General features: G+C 49.8%; 1 protein-coding gene across 3 annotated transcripts in view; it reads right to left on the bottom strand.

Annotated features, from left to right (window-relative positions):
- Nucleotides 1-8,219: 8,219 nt before the first annotated feature.
- RAB37 (RAB37, member RAS oncogene family) overlaps nucleotides 8,220-22,931 on the bottom strand; it is a 425,057-nt gene continuing 410,345 nt past the window's right edge. For all 3 annotated transcript variants that reach the window (XM_078654470.1, XM_078654467.1, XM_078654468.1), the window contains one exon: nucleotides 8,220-10,812. In XM_078654470.1, coding sequence (XP_078510596.1) covers nucleotides 10,707-10,812 — 106 coding nt within the window. In that variant the 3' untranslated portion in view covers nucleotides 8,220-10,706. The remainder of the gene's footprint in view (nucleotides 10,813-22,931) is intronic.

The following is a 22,931-nucleotide window of genomic DNA, read 5'->3' as shown; positions in this document are numbered from 1 at the left end:
GGAGGTCTTCCTATCAGTTGGGGATCTGGTGAAGGGATGCTCCTTTCATTTGCAGAGTTCATATCATGTAAGTATTCGGTGAGGTTGGGGGTCCTTTTTGTTGGGATCCCAGTCAGGGTGTTCCTATCATGGGGGAGCCTGTAAGGATGGTGCCTTTCATATCTGGAAATAGGTGCCTTTAGTACCTTTCTACATTACTGAAGGACAGGTACTGCTGCTCAGATGTTTATGAGGCTGTTGTCCCAGATCCTAGGCGCATAGGTGGCGAAAGCTTGCCGTCTGTATTTTTTTTTTACATTTCTTATCTTCCAATTTCGTGCTGTCCAGTCTTTTGGGGTTGCATTGTCTACCTGTGTTGGTTAACTTCTCTGCCAAGTATGGAGGGATGCCCTTTCTGGTAGCCCTGCAAAGGTGCACATGACCTTTAGGATTATGTGCACTTGGAGGGGTAACAAATGCAGTTCCTGGATTGCAAAGGTTATGTGATTAGAGTTATTCAGGACTTTAATACGTTCTGCAGCATGTAGAACACTTTTCGTGGATGCCAATGTGTTGTCCTGGGATCTGGTTGACAGGGCGTGCGTGCGATCCAGTGAAACAGGACTAAGGTTTGGACTGTTGTTCTGAAGTTGATTTCAGTTGCAAAAAGGCTTCAATTTTTTTAGGAGAAAGCTCATTGCAGGCTTTCTTGGTTTTCCCTTGCAATGTGTTCTTTGAACGAAAGGTCTCTGTTGAGGATGAATCCAAGTGATTTTGCTTTGACTTTCAGCAAGTGATTCAATTTATCCAGGTTCATCTCTTGTTTGTTGTGGTTGACAAGCAGAAAGTATCTGTCTTGGCTGAGTTGAGCTCTAGGTAACTATGGGAACACCTAATGCTGCATGAGATCACTGCAGGGTTTGAGATTGTGACGGAGATCTTGATTTAGAGTGCTGTCATTTGCATAATGGTGGATATTGATGCTGCCATCAATGAGTAGGGTTCAAAGGGGCTCTACGTAGAGGCCGAACATTCCGAGGAACAGATTAGAGCCCCTTGGTATGCTACATGGGATGGGGAGTTTCTGAGACCTTGAAGTTTTCTTCCCTTGGTGGCAAATGGTAAGATAGGAGGACAAACATTGCAGAACCATGTCAGATGTGCTTTTGCATTTTTTGATAGTTGGGATCAGTCTTTGGAAGTTGACTGTACTGAAAGATGCAAAGGCCACATGGGATCAAGAGGCAGGCCACATTCTTGTCAGACTGACACCTTGCAGGCGGCAGACATCTCCGGCCAGGTTGGTGGTCCAGCAGGGGGCTATTCTTGCTATGTGATCATTTAGCTGAGTGGAGACACCTTTTTTTACGATTTTTCCAATGAAACGTAGAAAGGTGGTGGGACAGTTGTTGGCAAGAACGTCAGAGGTCAGTGTGTTGTTTTCACAGGGTCTGACTTGTTTTGAGATTATCTGGGAAGCTTCCTTGACTGACACTTTTGAGGGTAGCAGAGTTAGAGGCTTCTGAGTGGAGGACTTTCACAAAGGAGGAGGATTGAATGACGTCTTCATATGTGGCGGCCCTGGGGGAGCTGCAGACATAGGGCAACTCAGTGTGCTAAAGAGGGTAGGAGGCTGGTTACTTAGGAATGGAGTTATGGGGATTGGAGGCAGTATAGTTGTCTGTTTGATGCAGTCACAGTGGCTCTGCTTTTGTTTATTTTCCCTGTAAAAACGTGTTTGATGGTTCTGCACTTGTCAATTTATTGTGGGATTTACATAGACCTGTCCTTACTTCGCTGACTAAAAGTGCCACAAATTCAGGCAGAGACAACAAATATTAGCCATTTTAAGTTCCCAGTGAAAAGGGACAGTGTACACATTGGAACACCGCTAACAATACATGAGATGTTCATTAATTAATTGCAAGGAACATAATCCTAAACAATAAGGAACATTATGCTAGAAATCTTACTATCGCAAGGCGTAACTCTTCATTCAATCATTACACCTCAGTGTTAACCCACAAAACGAACATAACGCAAACACTGACCTACTATGTGCTCTTTGCCTACTGGCAGTGTTTGCTCCTTAAAGCTACTCAGCAAGCAGCAGAGTTCAGGCAGGTAAGGAAAATAAATAGAGATGGCCCTAAAGAGGTTCAATCTGGGAGAATAATGCTTGCAGCCATTCAATAGCTCGGTGTTCCTGAGGTGATACTAAAAAAATTGTATTCTTGCTATTTTGACTCCATGCAGCACCAAGGTTTGGAAGTAATTCTCCTTACAGCAGCTCTGGTTTTTGTTTGCTAATTTTGGAGGGGGGTTCACTTTCCAGTGTTCTTTGTAATACACAACACCATTTGCAGTTGTCTCCAACCTGTGCTGGTTTCCTGCTTTACTATTGCTTTGGAATCCGGTCAGGTTTATGAATGTGATTAGCTTCCCAGGATGTTGTGGCCAAAACACACAGGGGCATATTAACAAGGGGATTGCGCAACCAGAACAGTACTTTTTACAAAGTTCCGGTGGCGCAATGCCCAGCTCCATATTTACAAAGTGGAATTAAGCCACTTTGCATGGCATAATGCCACCTTGTAAATATGGTACCCTTTCACACAGATATCTGCCTGAAAGGGGCGTGCAATGGGTGTTGCTGTTCCACATCAACACCCACTGCTTTATTTATGCTGCCCCAGATTTACAAGGATGTGTAAATCTGAAGCAGCGCCAAAACCAATTGCAATGCAAAAGCATGCGTTAGATTGGTGCAACGAGGAGAAATACTTTTATTTCTCCTTGTTTTTGCTCTTTCGAGCAAATCGCCTTAAAAGAGTGTTTATGTGTACCTTCCTGCACATAAACGTTCCTTCCCTGCAACACAGACACCGTTGCACCATGGTGCACGGGTGCCTGCGTTGCAGGAAATCATCTCGGCAATGCAGGCACCTTTGCACTATGGTGTATGTGTTGGTGCTAGGCAGGCATTTTTTGCACCAGCGCAAGGGAAAACACAGAGGTGTGCAGTATTGTAAATACAGTGAATGTCTGTGTTTTTTTTAATGTCGCAGCGTGGCGCTGCAAAATTTGCTGCAGAGCTGCGCCATTTCCTTGTAAATATGCCCTCCAGTCTGCTAGTATTGTACAGCCTTATACCATGTTCAGCGCCATGAAGAGCTTTATAACAAAACGTCCTTAAAAAATAAAAGTGCAACCTGATCTTTGTTTTTTTACTGAGACCTGGATGAAACCCCATACTACATCTGCTGTTGTGTTGGGTGTTCCCTCAGGATACAGAATTATGCATGTTGATAGGCCCAATAAAACTGGAGGAGGCTTAGCGATAATTTGTAAGGACACGTTTAAGTCAACTATTTTAGACAAAATATGTAGTCCAACGATGGAAATCATGATTTTTAAAATCACATTAGGTAGTACTTCCTGGAAAGGAGCCCTCTTGTATCGTCCACCCACTCCCAACCCCGACTTTGCCCTGCTCCTTCTGGAAACACTTGCTCCCCATATGAAAGCCAAGGAGGATTTTATCCTCCTCGGAGACTTCAATATACATATGGACACTCCTGATTTGCCGGAAACCATTCACTTAACAACTGACCTATCTCACCTGGGGCTTAAAATAATTAACAACGGTGCTACACACATAGGTGGTCACACCCTTGACCTTATATTCTCCAACTGTACCAAAATACGTTGTTTTCCGGCAAAAAAGATCCTTTGGTCAGATCACTTTTTGGTTGAGTTTTATCTGGCTGGGCCGATCAAATGACCTCAGAAAGCTCTGCCCCCGCCTATTCTTCGTCGAGAATGGCATAAAATTTCAGTGACCAATTTGCACAAATACTGGGTGCAACCGACTGTTACGGATACAGACACTGCTGAGTCTGCATTAGAGAAATTTAACCAGTCCCTGAAAACCGCTATTGACACCATTGCTCCCCTTAAACTACACAAGCAATTCCCCCAGTCCAAACAGGAGAAATGGTACACAGCTGATCTTAGAAAAGAAAAGCAAAAATGCAGACGCTTAGAAAAAACATGGAGAACATCCAAAAATGAAGAGGCCAGGAAAGCATTTCACGAGGTTCAGTCAGCATATTATAAAAATATAAAATTAGCCAGGAAAGTCCACTTCTCCACTCAACTGGAGGAGGCAGGGAACTGTCCCCGTGAATTGTTTAAAATTTTGCGAAATTTTATTAAACCCATAGCCACTGAAAGCACCGATGATGCCTCTCAACCACTCTGTGACGAAATTTCTGAGTTCTTCGAGGAAAAAATAAATTTTATTTATGACAAAATTTTAACCTCTAAAGGTGGGGTTACTACATCCATTCCCGAAGCTAAACCCGGCACACAGGCTTCAAACTCCCTGTTTGTCATTCCTCCCGTCACAGATCAAAATTTGGCAACCCTTATTGGCCATATGAAAACAGGCTCTCCCAGTGACCTTCTTCCTGCTAAAATGATGGCCCCTTTGATTTCCATCTTAGGCCCCTCAATCCAGGCAGTTATCAACACCTCCCTGGCCAAAGGCCAAGTCCCCATGGAATGGAAGACTGCGGTAGTAAACCTAATCCGGAAGAAGGCGACCCTACCCTGGACGGATCTATCTAACCTCCGACCTATCTCTCTCTTGCCTTACATCGGCAAATTAACAGAGAAGCACGTGAACACCCACTTTTCCAACTATATCGAGACAGCGGATGGCCTAGATCCTTCACAATCTGGTTTTAGGCCTAACCATAGCACCGAATCCGCCCTACTGGCTGTCACCAATAACATCAGGATGACGCTTGATAGTGGAAGGTCGATGATTCTGGTGCTATTGGACTTATCCGCTGCCTTCGATACGGTGTCTCACGATTTGCTTCTCTGCCGTCTGAGAGAGATAGGATTGGGAGGCATGGCCCTGTCCTGGATGGAGAGCTTTCTTTCCGGCCGCTCTCAAGAAGTCAGATTGGGCCCCCATAAATCCATCGCTAGGGAGCTCACCAGGGGTGTGCCACATGGCTCTTGCCTAAGCCCCACACTGTTTAATGTGTACGTGGCCCCCCTGGCTGACTTAGTGAGATCTTTTGGGTTTATACCGGTGTCCTACACCGATGACACCCAACTTCTGTTCCCCTTTAAGACCTTCTCTCCTGCTTTACAAATAACTTTTGCAGAAGGGATGAGGGCAGTTTCCAAATGGATGGCCAACAACTGCTTACAGTGCAACGTGACCAAAACAGAGGTTGTACTTTATGGGGAAGCAGTGACATTATGGTCCAATGAGTGGTGGCCTCTTGAACTAGGACCTGCCCCTATTCCTAAACAGACCATAAGAAATCTGGGAGTGCTATTTGATCAGTCACTGACCTTCAAAGATCACGTCAACCAGGTTGCTGGTACCTGTTTCGGGGTTATTTCTCTGCTGAGAAGGGTCTTTCCTTTCCTCCCAGATCACCACAGAAAGACCTTGGTCCAGGCTCTGGTCGTTAGTAGATTGGACTACTGTAATGGCCTTCTTTTATCAGCTAATGAAGGCCATTTTAACAAACTACAGGTGGTCCAGAATATGGCCGCGAGGTTAGTCATGATGGCTCCATCCAGGACTCCCTCCCGGCCACTACTGATGGAACTTCACTGGTTGCCAGTGCGACTGCGGACCAAATTTAAAATCTTGTGTACAATTCACAAGTGTCTGATGGGGAAAGGCCCGAAATTTCTCTCCACAGCCTTCCTTCCTTATGTTCCTGGCCGCTCACTACGATCGAGCAATCTCCAGCTCCTTAAGGTTCCAAAAATTAAAAAAACTCGCCAAGGAGGCAAGGCTTTGGCATACACAGGGCCTGTTCTTTGGAACACTCTCCCCCTCGCACTAAAGCTTAGCACTGACCACCTGTCTTTTCGAAAAGCCCTGAAAACTTACCTTTTTTCCAGCATTTAATTCATTCCCTTCCCACCACCCACTAGTACTGTTCGTGCAGAGTAGTCGGTTCTTTTGTATGGCAAAGCGCGGAGATACCCCTTCGGGGGTCTATTCAGGCGCTATATAAGCATATAAATAAATAAATAAAATAAAATAGAGTTTAGAATTAGAGTTGTGAGGACAGACTGTGTAGCTGTTGATTTCCAGTCCCACTGAGAAGATCACGTTGAATGATATATTGCCTTGTAGCTCAGTTTGCGCTATACAAATCCCTCTCTATGCCTATAAGAGTATTCGAAAATGCTCATGCAAGAAAATCCTTCCACGCTGTAGACAATTCCTGATTGTATCCCTTGTACAGCCCTCTGGTGCTGTGTTATTATATTTGTGAAAATACCCATACAACAGAAGAAAGACATCAATCAATCAACCAAGATTTGTAAAGCACGGCTGCATCACCCGTGAGGGTCTCGAGGCGCTGGGGGACAAAGTTCATGCTGCCTGAAACCAACACTTGAGATAGAATTTACTGGGTGCAGATTCAACACAAGCATCTGCTTGATCTTTTATCTGGATCATCAGACCAGCAAGTTGAAGGATTACTTAAGCATAACAATACAAAAGGACTTTCACTGGTCTGTACAACTAATACGGGCAAAGAAAAATGTGACGGACTCTGTGTCTACCTATGAAGTGTGTACAACAAAAAGGAAATGAATCTAGGCCATATTTACCGTGGTACGCCTGGTATGACGACTTTAGGAGGCACAGTCTTACTATGGTCACAGCAATTGCTTACATCATCTGGGCGGGCGGGCTCACTCACTATCAATCTCAAGGTTCTACACATCAGCAGCCTCGGCATTGGAGGGTGTGTTAGTTGAGATGGATTTGCCACTGTCTATAAATACTCGCAAGATTATTGCATTGACTCAGAGATGTTCTTGGCTAGCAGGAAGTGGGGCGACCCCGTGCATGGAATTGTTTGCAACTTAAGGGAATATATAGCCCACTTCTTTGACACGATAAAGGTCCTTTCCACCTTTTCATATTTTGGCAGACAGTCAGGAGTAGCTTCTCCCAGTGTCATGTTCTATCTGGGTTCAAGACTCTCCACTTTCTGTTGCCCCTGCTTGCTGCTTCAGAGGTTTAGAGGGTTAGCTGATAAGATCAGTCTTTATTAGGAACTGGTCATGGTAGTTCAGTCCTCCAGCAGGGTCTTTATACTGTAGTCCTATGTGCACTTCTGAACTTTGTTTCGGGGGTGGTGCACATCATTGAACCTCAAACAAAGTTCATGCTATTAGGCGCACATCTTCTAGTTTCTATTGACCCTCTTCTGGGGCTCAGCCGAGAGTCGCTTGCAGTAGGTACCTTGCATCTGTAGTGAGTGACTGTAAAGGTTTTTTTGGGATACACAGGGGCTGTGCCTTTCAAGTCTTATACTTTTTTCCTGATAAACAATGGTGCTTTGATGCACCTATCATACTGAGTGTTTCTTCCAGTTGGAATTTGCCCCAGGTATGACACTCCTTTTAATGTTGAGCTGAAATCCCTAGCAGTAAAAACCTTCATTTTTGTTACTGGTCATTAAACACCACTCTCCCTCTGGAGTTAATGTTTTGCAGGCCTGTCAAGAGGGGATTGGGATCAGAACACGGTGTCTTCTGGGTCGCTGGATATGTATATCCCAGCCTTGTGGAAGGGATGGGAGGAATGCGCTTAAGGAACAACTTTCACGGGGTGAAAAGCAAAAGGTGGCAACTGGATACTTGCCTTGGGAGGCTGACTCACCACACTCTATGGCACTCATTAGGGGTTGGCCATTAAATTCCAATATGTGTGGTACCTATTGTCACCGCATGTATCAGAACTGCGAGTTTAGGGATAAAAATTGCATCTTCGAGTACATTTCGGAAGATCAAACCAATGGATATTCATGTGTTGGGGAAATGCTCAGGAAATATGGGAAGAGCAGATTTTGGTGTGGTGGGCATCCAAATCCATGTGAGATTCCTGATTATCCAGGAAAATGTATAATTGGCTGGCATTTATTGCGCCTGATAAATTCAGACTCAGAGTTGTCGGGTTTTACTGTGTGTGATAAACATCGCGGCAATAACTGGAACAATTGTAATGAGCCGATACTGGTTAAAGAACATTGCCAGCAATTGAGACTTTATAGACCTTCATAAAATACCTCTCCTGGTTTCAGTCAGAAATATTTGAGTTTTCTTATCAAAGGAGTCCAAAATGTAATCGTAATATATGCACTGGAAGGAGAAGGTAATCTACAAATGCACAGAGTGTGTAAAGAAAACCACGCACCCATTTTATTATCAAGCAATTATATAAATGTCATAAAAAGAAAAAGAACCATACAAAATAGAACTGTGGGTTGATCTTCTCATCAAACAGGTTACAGCAAAGGAATGGATGTGATCAGCTACTGCATACGTTTCAGATTGCCAACCATTCTCCAAGGACATGAATATGGCTACTCTGCTTCCTCAACCCACAGTGGGCGCAATGATGATTATGCACTCCCTCCTGGCCATGTGTCCCACTGTATCGTCTGCACCACACTCCATTACAGTATGTACACACGCACCCCATCCTAGCTAATTTACCCTCTGCTGATAGAGGAATGCTTATGCAACCCATGCATCCTGGTTACCTCCAGCTAAGCAGGAAGCAAAGCGAAATTGCCACTTATAGGTCTTTAGTCATGGTGGATTGACTCTAAAGCAGCTATGGGTGTCTAAGTGCAGGGTCTGCGGGTGTCTAAGTGCAGGGCCTTCATGTGTCTAAGTGCAGGGTCTGCGGGTGTCTAAGACGGCGGACCCTGGAGTCCTGAAATATGCTTCCTGGATGGATAAGCCTGTCCTGGAGCTTCCCAGTGCTGCTGGCTGATCAGAGATGAGTGACTGCCATGACATGGAGCTCCAAGGAACCATTAGTCCTAAAGCCTGTCACTGGTGTGTTCTGAACACTGGGAGTAAAGCTTCCCAAGGACATTCAGGGTGTGAGGACTTGGTGCATGCTCACAGCCTACCCCAAAAGGAACACGATTAAAGCTCTGACCTCGAGCTTCAGAGGAGCTCAGTCTATTGATCAACAGGGGGAAGACTCAGGCTCTGAGCTCAGTCCATAGAGGGCAGGGATGGGCTCAGATCCTTTACTCTAAGGCTTGAGATCTGAGTCCCAGGTTATAGACCAATAGGAACAAGATCCAGACTCTGCTCCGAGGGGTTTTAGGGGCAGGCTCGGAGTCCGGACCAATAGCAATAAGTTACAGACTCCGAGCGCATCTTTAAGGGATGGGGAAAGGATCAGAGGTTGGATTTTTAGATCAAGCTCCAATCTCAAAGTCCTATCTTTAGGGGATCAGCCTAGGTTCAGAAACTCTAACAACAGTGAAAATACCTAAGCTCAGGCCCCCAAGTGAATGGCGTGGGTGCACGTTATTACTCACATGCTAAGTGAAAGTGTCCAGGCTCCATGTTTTAGTCAACAGAAAGATAAATACAGGCTCTGAACTCAGCGTATGGGAAAAAGTGCAGTCAGAGGGCCTTATGTGTATTATGGCAGGCGCGTGCCCAGAGCCCATCTGCAGAGTTCAAGTACTGTCCCTAAATCTTAACCGAGAAGAGCAAGGCTTAGGCTGTGAGGAGGATCTTTACACTAAAGGTGTGGTTCAAACCACAATCAATTGAAACATAGATACAAGCTATAAGCACTATCTATAGGGCCAGAGTTAGACACTTGTACAGTGATGGCGCAGGCCCAATGCCTCAAACAGGAGGAAGAGTGAGGCAGTGAGCGCACTTATAGGGGCTGGGCAGGCTCTTTGCTCCATGTAAAGGGCCCCGTCTATAAGACACAGAGAAGGAAGTCAGAACAAGGTCCTGCCCATTCCACTTTAGTGAGGAATGGGAGCAGGTTCAGAGCTCTGTTTATAGTGGGCAGTTCCTGCTTTGAAATATGTCTGCAGGCAGAATTGGAAGCTCAAATATGTGTGTTTCAGGGACATCTTAGGATCAGAGTCCTACTATATGGCTAGCAAACACCCTGTAACAGCACTTGTAAACAAGAAACATCATAACTTCAGGCTTTGAGTTTTAACTTGCAAGGGCCTGGATACTGGCTTGCAGTTACCGGGTATGCACACTGGCGAAGTGATGTAGAGGAGCATCACACACCTTTCCTCTGACTGGTACCCCGGAGTCATCATCAAGAAGCTGTTGCATCTTTATTCTGCACTGCACAGGAGATGGTTAGGGCAGGACAGGGTCTGAGAATATGTGGGCACCTATAGTGACAGAGGAGGTTGTATAATGACAGGGTTAAACAACTCCTAACCGTGGTCTCCGTCAGCCTCTCCTGTGCACTTTCCTTTTCTTCTACATGCAGCTTGCCCTGCAGTCCCTGCCCCCTGAGTTCTCATCAGGCAAGACGCCACCAGTGCCCACTCCCAACTACTCAGGAAAATGTCCTTTCCTTCGCTTTTCCGTTTTTCCAGAGGTGAACCCTCATCGCCTGTCATGCCAGCTCCCTCTGGTCAGTCTCTCCTGAGATGAAAATCCATACCCTGTCTCCTTGCAACCCAAATTTCTCCTCCAGTGAAAACCACTCCCATGCCACCTCCTGTGTCTGCAGGTGACAGCCTATTCCCTGCTGTCTGTGCTTCCCCTCTTCCCTCCATAGTCTCTTCAGGTGAAGGCACAAGATGCTTCCTGGTCCTTCTGCTTTTCTCTTCATGGTCCCCCCTCTCCCACGCTCTGCTCTCCTCGCCCGCTCAGTGGAAGCTGCAGCAGCTGCTCTTCTTCTTCTGCGCTTCAATGTACTCATGGATCTGGAAGGTGGGTTGGTCTGGGTACCGCCCGGCTCGCTGCTTCAGCTCCCTGTTACCAGAAAAATCATGTTATTCCACATTTTCAAAGAGTTTACACAGTGAGCACAGCAGAAGGGATAAGGTAGGGCATGAGGGTATCTGGTGAGCTGAGAGGGGGCAGGAGAACATGCACACGCATGATTAGTTAGCAGTGCTTGACACCTGGCATGATGAAGAACAGTTTGACGCTACTTGGCCATCTACACGTGGCGTAATCAGCGATGGCACATGGCCTCTCAAACCTGGTATGATCTGGAAGGGCATGCAGGAAAAATTATGAAGGGAGGAAGGTGACATGGCTGTGGTGGGATCACCAAGGAGAGGTAATCAGATAACACCAGCTTGGAAGGGCTGAAGAGAAATGTTGGGGGTCAATGAGGCACCTAGTCAGCCACAGCTGATGAGATCCGTGCAGGTGTGACACCCTGAGGCCTTCCATCCCTGGGTCAGGGAGGGCATGTGGACAAGTAGAGAGATAGAGAGGACAAGACGGGACCATGACCCGGTAAAGTGAAGAACGAGTGGCATCGGGGACGGCGTGAAGGGCACATTAAAGGATAAAAGAGGGCGAGATTGCCACATGGCTGCCTACAGCAGGATCAAGAAATGAGTGGGTGCACGGCCAGCTTTTGGAATGGATGAGCTGGGCCCGGGTCCAGGGTGCCAATCTTCAGAGGGGCTCACGGCAGCTCTCTGCATTACAGCTCTGTGCACATCAACGTCCCTCTAATGTGGCTTGTTCGGATAATGTTTTACATTTCTCAATCGCAATTCAAAACCCTATCAGCCCCTTTCTGTGCCCTCCCATCTACCTTTCACCCCTACTGCCTTACACCGATGCCCCTTCCCATAGCTGCCAAGATTTCACATTGCTTATGTGTGACATTTTAATAATTTCAGTGAAATTGTGAGTGACATTCAACGACTATCAGTGACCCTTTCTTGCAAGCAAATTCAAGCAATGAAGACGAGGGAAACATATAAATATCAGAAACTGCACCCATTTGAGCAACGAGAAACTCTAAGAAGATCTTAAAACTGCTGCATAGCACCAGAAATGGAAGGGCAATGGGACCCGTCTATACCAAACAGGATGCGAGAGGCCATACTGCCTGCCAATGTGTCTCGTGTTCCATAACGCCCCCCCCCAACCACTCCCCCTCACAAAAACAGGATAGATCTTCCATCGGTGGACTTAAGCAGAACCAAGTCCCTCCCTCTGCATGAACTGATCATACTGTGCTGAGAAACCCCTGCACAGCTCGAGGCAAACCACAATAACAAATGCTGGGCTGGAGCTCTGCTGTCTCATGCAGGCCTCAGTCCCAGCATGCATTGCTTTTCACAAGCAGGTACAATCTGATTGCTTCCTCCATAATGTTTTTGAGGTGGGCGAGTGGCGAAGCTTTGAGCACAAGTTACCCCACAATAAGAGAGATGCCTGCATGGATTAGTATCACACATCACTGCCTGGCACGTTCATGCTTGAAAAAGGGCAGCAGGCAGCTGCAGCTGAAGATGATGATCAACATGACCGCGCCCTACCAGTGCTATGAAATTAAAGGAAATTTTATTCAGCAGAGAGATACAGGAACTCACTTACTTTGCGAGGTGGCGATCAATTCAGTAATGGGCCACCTCAAGGCCACAACGACTACCGCAGCAAACACCACAGCTGGGGATGCTTCTGAGGCTCAGTGTAGCTCTGCACAGAAGTGAAGTGGACTGGGGAGCTGCTGCTGAGGAACCACTCCATCGGCCAGCACTGTCGGTGCGGTTCACTGAGCAGCTGGTGGGTCGAAGGGTCCGGTCGTGTAATCTGCGTTTCATGTACCCTTCTGTGGCACACGCACAAACGAGCAGAGCTGCCAAGGTCAATGCAGCCTGTAACTTTATTATCATGTTTTGAATCCCCGCAGTTGGTGGCAGCAGGATGTCCTGTTTTGGCCATTAAAGGTGTGTGAGTCAAGATCCTGCTCACAAATGTATCAATGCCACATGGTGCAGTGGGGGGAATATTCTACACTGCACCAGAGTAGCAGCTAGAGCTGCCGACTCTGCCAGCTCCTAGGATACCGGGAGCAGATCGCACGGCGTGCTGCTCCTACAGCAGATTAGTTTCAATATCAGTATAGTGAATGAATACTAGTAGCGTTCGGCTTCACAGCTGAGGAGGGGCTATAATTGATGCGTGGCTTTGCATTTCAGTGTGGTAATACGAACCACACACTGAAAAGCGTTAGACTAACGCTAGATGCGTGGTTATTGGCAGGGATGCCTTCCCCATTCCAACACAGGGTTTGCCACCAAGTTGACGGACGTAAGCTGTGGTCCATTCAGGTGAGTTGGGGGAGGTGCAAGATGTTTGAAATCGGAGGCAAGACACTGCTTTGATGTAGCCAGCCAGTAAAGGTTCTGTGAAAAGTGGTCCCGCAGCGCAAGCCATTTTACGCCAACAGCATCGAGGGCGGCACATTTCTTTCCACCAGGCGCAACCCGAGCGGGGGCGGCTTGGAGTGGGTGCTGGGCAGGGCACCAGGCCGCCCTAACACCAAGCAGGGTAAGGTCCAGTAGGAGGGTGGGCATCAGCTGGAACAGACGTCAGTAGGGAGGGGGTTAACTCACCAACACCGCTAAAAAGCGTTGAAATTAACCCAAATAAGTTATTGTTCACCGGCACGGCCCGGTGGCCATAGCCCTGTCATGATAGTACATCCGCGGTCATCCTTCAGCGCTTTCTGCCCAGCGCGACATTAAGAGAGCGCACCCCTAGGACCCGACCCCCCCGGTTCCCACCCCCCCCCCCCCCCCTCCTGCTGCAGGCATTGGGCGGGAGGATCGCCGTGAGGTCTCCGACCGCCCGAGTCCTTCCGGGTCGCGAGTGACGCACTTCCGGTCGGGGGCGAAGGGGGTGGAGATTATGACCTATTTAGGGGCCCGGGTCAGTGACCTCGGTCTCTTTGTCCCCCTTCTCCCCACACCGGACGGTTGGGCTCCTCCAGGTCCTGCGCCTCCCCCCTCTATCCTTAGCTAAATTTTAAACTTTTAAATAGTTGGGCCCATCATCTTGTCCTGGATCGTGTGAGGAGGAGCGGTCGGCGGAGGAGGTGAGCCGGGGACGATCGCGGAGCACGGAGACAAAGGCGACGGTCCTTCCAGCGGTGACCCGGCAGGTCAGGTAAGGGGTGCGTGTGGCTGGGGGGGCTCGTTCGGAGCGGCAGGGAGCGGGAGCTGTGGGGCCTTTCAAGCCCTTTAATTTAATCGGCCCCGATCCCTTGTGGCTGCGGGCGGGGGCCTTTAGTGCACGTTTTCTCTTGCTGGCGGTGTCGGGCGCTGGGGGAAGGACAGCGGGTGGGAGCGTGAGCAGCGCATTGTTTGGGCGGGAAATTGGTTGTGGGTAGCGCTGCGAGTTAGAATGCCGCCCAAAAGATCGAGCCACAAGAGGAAGGATGGCGAACCTGAGATCGCCCAAATGTTGAAATTGATTTTGGCGAAACTGGGCAACAATCATGAGAGTAGCGATGAAGAGGAGACAGTGCCAGAACAATCACCATTAGAGGGCATAGAGCGCCCACGTAGGGAAGGGGTCCCACCGAGGGCCGCTTTTCTCCCATTAATCAAGAAATCGAAGGTTCAAAAGAAAGCGAAGAAGGGGGGCAAGGTCAACAGAGACGGGGCTAGCGACAGTGGCAGACCAGCAGCGGGGGGCGAGAGTCCAGCAGGCCCCGCCCTTCCTATTCCCGCATGCGTAGTGCCCTCGCCTCTAACAGATCCAGTAGTTAATGCGGCGGTTCCCCTAGGGGATCCTGTGGGAGCAGCGCTAGCTGATATTAAGGAGGCATTAAGGGTATTGGCCCCTGTTCAGACTCCGGCGCAGCCACCAAAGATAGCTCCACTCGCTCAAGGGGCAGCTCCGGACCCCACAGCGGATATTCTGGCGACGGTAGCCACCCTAGTCAATCAGCTGGCAACTCCCACGACTCAGCCCATAGCGGGTATGGCAGCAGTAGCTCCTTGGGTACCCTTGAAATCAGCAGAACAGGACGCGTTGGGGAGTATTCAAAGGCAGTTAACACTCCTAGTGGAGGCGCGAGGCAAGGCCCCAGTGACGTCGGAACCTACCCCCTCAGCAGTAGCAGTCCCCATAGGACCCATAGGAGGTAAGACGGGGGCGAGTCAAGCAAACCCCTGGAGGGTACTAGCGGTGTGAGCGTTGTGCAGGGCAATGTGTTGTCTCAGCCTGGGGCATTGGCCACCCATATAACTAGCGACATGAAGGAAAAAATTTGGAAGGGTGAATATGTAGATATTTTTGCGCTCATCCGCCCAAAGAGGCGGGAGGTTGAGTATAAAGAAAGAGAGGGAAAGGAAGGGTCTTTCCGGGACAGGAAACCAAGGGTCGATGAAACTTTCACCTATTGGCTGAATGGCTTTCATGTTTATACGACAGTTATGCTGGAAAGGAAACCAGAACTGGCAATATCCCTGGTAATTTATACGAATAAGATCCTGACAGCCCACGCCACTCTGGGCGGGACAGCCTGGTTGGATTATGATAGGGATTTCAGGTGGGCAAAGGCGGCTAACCCGAGCATAGGGTGCGACCAAGTAGAAGTGAATGTCTGGTTTAGAGAGCGTCAACAACAGGGAGCATCACTCCAACCAGCCCTTTCGGACGTCTCAGGGAGGCCCGGGAGAGAAGAGGGGAACCTGTTGGACGTTCAATAAAAAGACGTGCACCTGAGGAGGAGCTTCGCGCGGTTCCAAGATGGACGCGTGAGCTAAGGGCTCCCGAGACCCCTTCCGCCTCCTGCGACTATCCTGTTACTGATCCTGATTATGACGACGGGTACTTTTTATTGATGCCCTGCTGATGCTAGCGATCCTTTCCAGAATCGATTTGGCCGTCGGATACCGGACTTACTGCACCCTGAACTTCGAGGCCTACATCGTATGCCAGCCGGCGGGCTTGAGTCCCCGAGGTACCCAGGTGGCAATTGAACAACAACGGCTGATAAGCCACGCCCTTTGCCCCTGGCGTACTTTCGGTTTCGTTTCTGCTCCTTGTTGAGGACGCCCAATTCCCGGTCGGAGTTCCGATTCTACTATCGCTGCCAGCCTCTTACTGGTGCTGTGTCCCTGTCTCCTCGTAGTTTCGAGCCTGCCACGACGAAGATCATTTTGACTGGATTCTGTAATTCCAGTTGGGGCTCCTTACCCGTCATGACGGGCAGAACAGTCGTGGAGAGACGCGGCGCCAGAGGTTCGTCCCGCGGGGGGGTCATCCAGTCTCAGACCATTGATCGCTTTACTCGACCGAGGGGATCCCCGGGTGGATCGAGTGGTGCCCTGGAGGACGCTGGGGACGGTGCTCCTGACGACGAGGAGCCAACACTGAAAGACGTTATGGGTGCTATTGCGAGTGTCCGATCCACCATGAGCCAGCAGTATGAAACCCTGGCAGCTAAGATAGATACGGTGGCGATCGATGTCACCCTCATCAGAGCAGACCTTGGTAAAACCAATGAGCGTGTCAAAGCTCTTGACCTCAAGACCGCGAGTTTGACCACGGATGTCTCGGAACTCCAGACCACGGTTCGCCATCTTCGGTCTACCTGTGACCTGTTTGCCAATCGGTTGGAAGACTTTGAGGGTCGTGCCAGGCGCAACAACGTTCGCATTGTGGGTGTCCCGGAGAATTCTGCCGACGTGCCTGTTGATATCCTGGTGGAGGACCTTGTGCTCAAGCATCTGATACCGAAAGGCCTAAGTAAATTCTTCGCTGTGGAACGGGCCCACCGTGTCCCGGGTGGCAAGCCGAAGACGGGAGCCACTCCGCGGCCTATTATTGCTAGACTCTTCAATTTTCGTGATAGAGACGCTATCCTGCAAGCTTCCCGAACCAATGGGCCTACTAGATTTGAGAACGCTTCCATTAGTTTTTACCCGGACTTCACCCAGGCCGTGCAGAAGCAGAGGATGGGCTTTACGGGTGTGAAACGGCGCCTCAGGGACCTGGGACTGAAATATGCTATGCTTTTCCCGGCCCGTCTGAGAATCGAACATGCTGATCGTGCGCTTTTCTTTGACCGCCCTGAGGTGGTTAGTGACTGGTTGGACACTCTATCGACGCGCCATGAAGGCCCGGAGGCCACGAGAGGCGCTGAGGGCGGCGTGGAGGACCAGGAGCAGTGAGTCTACGTCGGCGAACCAGGATCCGCTGCAGTGGCTTAGAGACTATGTTTCAAGCATTGTGTGATTGCCCGGGGGTGGGGGGGGTTCCGGGGATCTTCCTCCTCTGGGGACTTTTCTCGCTTTTTGTAGGTTAGTTTAATGGGGCGACAGGCACACTGCAAGTTGGGGTGGCTCTTTGGTCTACCGCAGGGGTGCAGGGAGGGGGGTTTGAGTTTGATGGGTTCAATGGGGTGGTGGGGGGGTTCTTTTCTATTTGTTTGTTTCGAGGCTGTGCTTTGCTTTACATTTATTGTCATGTGACTGTTTCGGGATGGGGGGGCGGTCGGACTTCCTCCGGGATGGGGGGTAGGGGGCTTAGGGTGTTGAGCTGGAATGTTAATGGTCTTGGGGACAGGGTTAAACGTGGGATTGTGCTGCAATACTTGAAGAGGTGTTCCCCGGATGTGGTCCTGCTCCAAGAGACCCATTTGGTGGGCAATACATGTCACACATTGAATAGAAGAGGCTATCGTTTGGTGGCGCATTCCGGCTTCACTACGGGGTCGAGAGGGGCTGGTATCCTAGTCAGGAATTCCCTTCCCCTGGAGATAGATGGCACGGTGTTGGATGACAGGGGCCGCTATGCTGGCATTACGGGGAGATGGGAGGGGAAATTGATTTCCATATTGTCGATTTATGTTCCGCCTGGGCTGCAATCCACTACATTTGCCGATTTGGGTGAGGTAGTTCTGGGTTTGCCTGATGGTTTGCTGGTGTTGGGTGGTGATTTCAACTCTGTGGTGAATGGCGAGAGTGACCGTGGCCCCCCCAGACTCCTCCCACCATCTCAGTTATGGTTAGGGAAATTCTTGGATGCCTTCGGGCTGGCCGACTGTTGGAGACAACTGCACCCTGGCCGGCTTCAATATACTTTCCATTCGGGAGCTCATGGAAGTCTCTCGAGACTTGACTATATCCTCGTGCCGATGGTGCAGTTGATCTCTGTGCGTGAAATTAAACACCTGGCTAGAGGTATCTCAGACCACTCCCCGATATGGCTCCATTTGGATATTGGTTTGGGGACTGGGGGCCGAACTGCCCCAATCAATCCATGGCACTTTCAGAATCCCCTCATCAGATCTGAGGTGATCAAATGCATGAATTTATATTTTGCCGAAAATGAGGGATCGGTGTCTTCCCCGGTCTCCCTATGGGAGGCTTATAAGACTGTGATCCGCGGTCAGACTCTGTCCCTGGTTGCTGCCGAGAAGCGGCGTACACAGGAGGAGGTGGTAAACTTGGAGTCTGAGATTATTGAGTTGGAGGAACGGTTGGAGGCTGGGGTTACGCCTGAGATATTGCACGTTTTGGCTCTTAAGCAATTTGATTACAGGGCTTTGGTGACTGCCTCTGCCGAGGCGGTGCATCGTATGCAGCAGGGGCGTCTGTATGACGTGGGTGATAAAGCGGGGAAGTTGATTGCTTGGCTGGATAGGCGTGATAGAATGAATCGTGTTGTGCCTGTGGTTGAGAGAGTCGATGGGGTGCGGTTCGTGGACCCGGTTGAGATAGTTGAGGTGTTTGCCCAGCACTTTCGGGTTGTGTACGCGCCGGTCTCGGGCTTGCCGGAGGAGGACTCGCGCTTGCTACTTCATGATCTTGAGTTGCCCGGTCTCTCGGAGTCAGACGGGGCGTTACTGGAGACTGATTTCTCTGTCGATGAGGTTGCGCTCGCTATTCGCTCTCTTCGTTCAGGGAAGGCTTCGGGCCCCAACGGTATACCGGTTGAGCTGTACAAGCTCTGCCCGGACAAAATGGCGCTGTATTTGCTGCGTATGTTTGTGGCGTCGCGTGACCTTGGCTCTCTTCCTAGAGACCAAAGGCTGGCCTCTATTGTGGTCATTCATAAAGACGGCAAACCCCGCGAGTGCTGCTCATCGTATCGCCCTATTTCCCTTCTAAATGCTGAACCCAAGATATTGGCGAAACTACTGGCAAATCGACTGGCAACGGTGATTAGCGGACTGGTTCACCCGGATCAGTCCGGTTTTATCCCCCAGCGCAACACTGCCCTCAATCTTCGTCGTCTGCATGGCGTCATCGCGAGGGCGGGTTCTCTTAGTGAACCGGCCATTTTGGTCTCTCTTGATGCCTCGATGGCCTTTGATACTGTCGAGTGGCCATATTTGTGGGCCACTCTTGCCAAGTTCGGCTTTGGTCCGAAATTTATTGCATGGATTAAACTCCTGTATGCACAGCCGTTGGCGCAGGTGGTGGTTAATGGTAGAGCTTCGGAGCCCTTCGCTCTTGGGCGAGGCACGAGGCAGGGATGTCCTTTGTCTCCGCTGTTGTTTGCGCTTGCGCTTGAGCCTTTGGCCGCCTGGCTCCGTTGGGAACCTTCCCTAAAGGGTATTCGATGGTCCCCTGGCTTCGAGGACCGTGTATCATTATATGCTGATGACATCTTGTTGTATTTGACGTCCCCTCGTAAGTCGCTGGGAGTCCTCTTCGATGTTCTGCGCTCCTTTGGTCGTAACTCTGGGCTGGTTATTAATTGGTCCAAGTCCTGTATCTTCCCGCTTACTGGTGATCCTCTTTCTTTGCCCCGAGTATGCCCTATCCCGGTTCGCCCTGATGGTTTTAAATATTTGGGGATTTTTATTTCTCTTGACCCTGCATTACGGTATGACCGGAATTTGTTGCCTCCGCTCACCCGGCTTCGGTCGGATGTCGCGGCTTGGTGTGGTCTGCCCTTATCCCCCTTGGGACGGGCGGCTTTGTTTAAAATGATGTCTCTTCCCCGGTTCCTGTATGCGGTGCAAAACACACTTGATCTAGTGCCGGCTGGCTACTTTCGCGAAATTGAGTGCCTCCAGAGGAAGCTAGTGTGGGCTGGCCGTCCCCGTATTGCGTTGGCTAAGCTCACGCTACCCTGGTACGATGGGGGCATTGCGTTACCTGATATACGACGGTATTACTGGGCATCTCAATTGAGTGCCGTGAATCATGCTATGTATGGTCCATTTCCGAATCCGGCTTTCGCGATGGACCGGTGGCTCTTGCCCCGGGGGGATTATTACAGGGCATTTTATTCTCGAGGTGCTAGGAAGAATTTGACGGGACCCACTGGTGTGGGGGTATGGGGCAGCGCGACTGCGGCTACTGGATGGACGGATAGGCTGACCAGAGCGACCCCTCTGTTTGCCGCGGAGAGACTGGGTGAATTGTGGACTTCGAAAGGGTTTGATAGATGGGACCTCATCGGGATCAGTAAGTTGGGTGATCTCTGGGTTAGGGATAGAGTGAAGACCTTTGCCGAGCTACAGGAGGAATATGGTTTGAATGCTTCGGAATTTTTTCGATACCTTCAGGTTCGTCATGCCATTGGGTCGGTTTTTCCGGCCGGTTCTGACATCCCGGAGAGCTCCCCCCTGGAAGACAGGGTGCTGGACGGACATGTTCCGGACAGCACTATCTCCCTTATTTATAAGAAACTTATTAATACTCAATCGGACTTACTTGTTCACTTACGCAGTGCCTGGACTGACGATGGGCTAGAGTTGGATGATGAGGATTGGCAGGCCGCGATATCCTCTCCTAAGGAGGTGGCGATCCCGGCGCGTTTGCGGCTCGTTCAGCTGAAAATTCTGCACCGGGTCTATGTCACGGGTCCCCGATTGATGCATATGGGTTTCTCTGAGGATGGATTGTGTCGGCGGGGCTGTGGTATGCTTTCTACCTTCCTCCACATTGTGTGGGAGTGCCCGGAGGTTGTGTCTTTTTGGAATGGAGTACATGTTGTGATGAGTGAGGTCACGAATGTTCAGCTGCTGCCTGAAGCCAGGCGCTGTCTATTGAATGTATGGGAACCGAATGATTGTAATGTTGCTCAGACTCAATGGGTGACGCTGGGAAACACGGTTGCGAAAAGGGACATTGCACAATTGTGGGGTTCCCAGAGGGCTCCGTCGGTCTCCAGGTGGGAAGACAACATGGATTGGTGCATGTTCAGGGAGAAGATTGTTTATATCTCTCGTGGCAGGCCCAAAAAGTGGGGTAGGATATGGGACGAATGGAACTCATTCCGTGGGGATATATGCGACCCCCCTTTCATTGATCCCCCTGACGTGCCCTGTTCCCCTTGACTATGCATTTTGGCTCCTTCCTGTCTTGTGTTATCGATAACTCGCTGGCTCTGGGTCCCCGTCCTCTCCCCCCCCCCTTTATCTGTTCTCCAGAGGGCTCTCCTGTATTTTCATACTGTCTCTGGCCTGTCTCCCCGCATCATATGAAACAGACAACGCAATTGGGCATAGCCTTGTTTTTTCTCTTCTTCATTTTTCTTGTTTGGTTGTTTTAAAAATGAAACCTTTCCATATCCTGTCGTTCAGGAATTGACTGATATCATGCACCATGGTTGCCGGACCCCTGGTTGTCGGCTTCTGAGCTGTGTAATTTCACGTTGGTTTGTGGTATTGTGTTAGCCGGCCCAGTGGGTTGTAGGCGTATACCTGTCTTATATTTTTTGCTAATAAAGGTTTAAAAAAAAAAAAAAAAAAAAGACGTGCACCTGGCCTACCGGGCAATGTAAATTTAGGCATGCTTGTTCCTTCTGCGGGCACCCCTCTCATCCGGATTTTAAGTGTGTCAAGAAAACAAACCAGCGAGGTGGGGGGGGGGGTGGCAAAGATATCATACCCCCACACCCATGAGTTGCCTACTCCAGTAGACATTGGGAGACTGTTTTTTTGGCTTAACCAGTATCCCGACAGGTCAGCAGCCAAAGTTCTCTTCTTGGTTTTTTCTGAAGGATTTTGTATCCCAGCGCACGGTGTGGCTCCAGTGGGGCAATGTAACAATCTGCTTTCAGCACGCATGCATCCCACAGTAGTGGCACAGAAAGTGGAAAAGGAGCGGGCCTTGGGGCGGGTGGCGGGCCCCTTCCCTTTCCCTCCTCTGGAAGGGTTTGTGTGCTCCCCACTAGGCGTGGTCCCAAAAAAGGAGCAGGGTCAGTTTAGGATGATACATAACCTCTCTGCTCCCCGGGGTGAGTCAGTAAATGACGCCATAGATCCCTCCCTGTGTTCTGTGAAATACTCTTCCTTTGATGCCGCCTTACAGAAGGTGAGGAGCTTAGGACCAGGGGCAATTTTGGCAAAAACAGATACTGAGTCAGCTTTCCGCTTGTTACCGGTTCACCCGAGTGATTATCATCTACTGGGGTTTCAACTGAATCAGCAATTCTATTATGATAGGTGCATGCCGATGGGGTGTGCCATTTCATGTAGATACTTTGAGACTTTCAGCTCCATGCTTCAGTGGGTATTTACATTGAGAACAGGCGGTGAGGAGGTGGTCCACTACTTAGATGATTTCATGGTCATGGGCCCGGCAGCCTCCGAGGCTTGCGCCAGGGCCCTGAGGAAGCTGGTGGCCCTGTTCCAAGAGTTCGGGGTCCCCCTAGCACCGGGTAAGACAGTGGGCCCCGACACATGCATGACCTTCTTGGGCATAGAGGTAGACACTGTGGCAGGCGAGTGCAGGCTCCCCCTCGACAAGGTACAGGCATTCTCCCGGTCCATTGAAGCAGCATTGGCAGGACCTAAGGTGACCTTGCACCAGTTACAGGTGTTGGTAGGGCAGCTCAACTTTGCGCTGAGAATCATTCCCATGGGGCGTCCTTTCTCTAGGTCCATCGCCAGAGCCATGGGCGGGCTGTCACACAAGCATCACCGGGTTTGCCTGAGGGCAGAAGTGAGGGAGGATCTCAAGGTGTGGCGCGAATTCCTGAGGGACTTCAATGGAAAGGTGGTGTGGCCCGCGCCACAAGTATCTAGTGCAGCACTGGGCTTGTTCACGGACTCTTCGGGCAGCTGTGGATTTGGGGCCATCCTAGGACCCTCAAGGTGCGGGGCACAGTGGCCCTTAGAGTGGCATGAGCTCGGTTTGACAAAA

Source organism: Lissotriton helveticus, chromosome 7, assembly GCF_964261635.1.
Source record: "Lissotriton helveticus chromosome 7, aLisHel1.1, whole genome shotgun sequence".
NCBI classification, from domain to species: Eukaryota; Metazoa; Chordata; class Amphibia; order Caudata; family Salamandridae; genus Lissotriton; species Lissotriton helveticus.
Note: the sequence above shows the minus strand (reverse complement) of the source record. Positions and strands in the feature narration are given on the sequence as shown.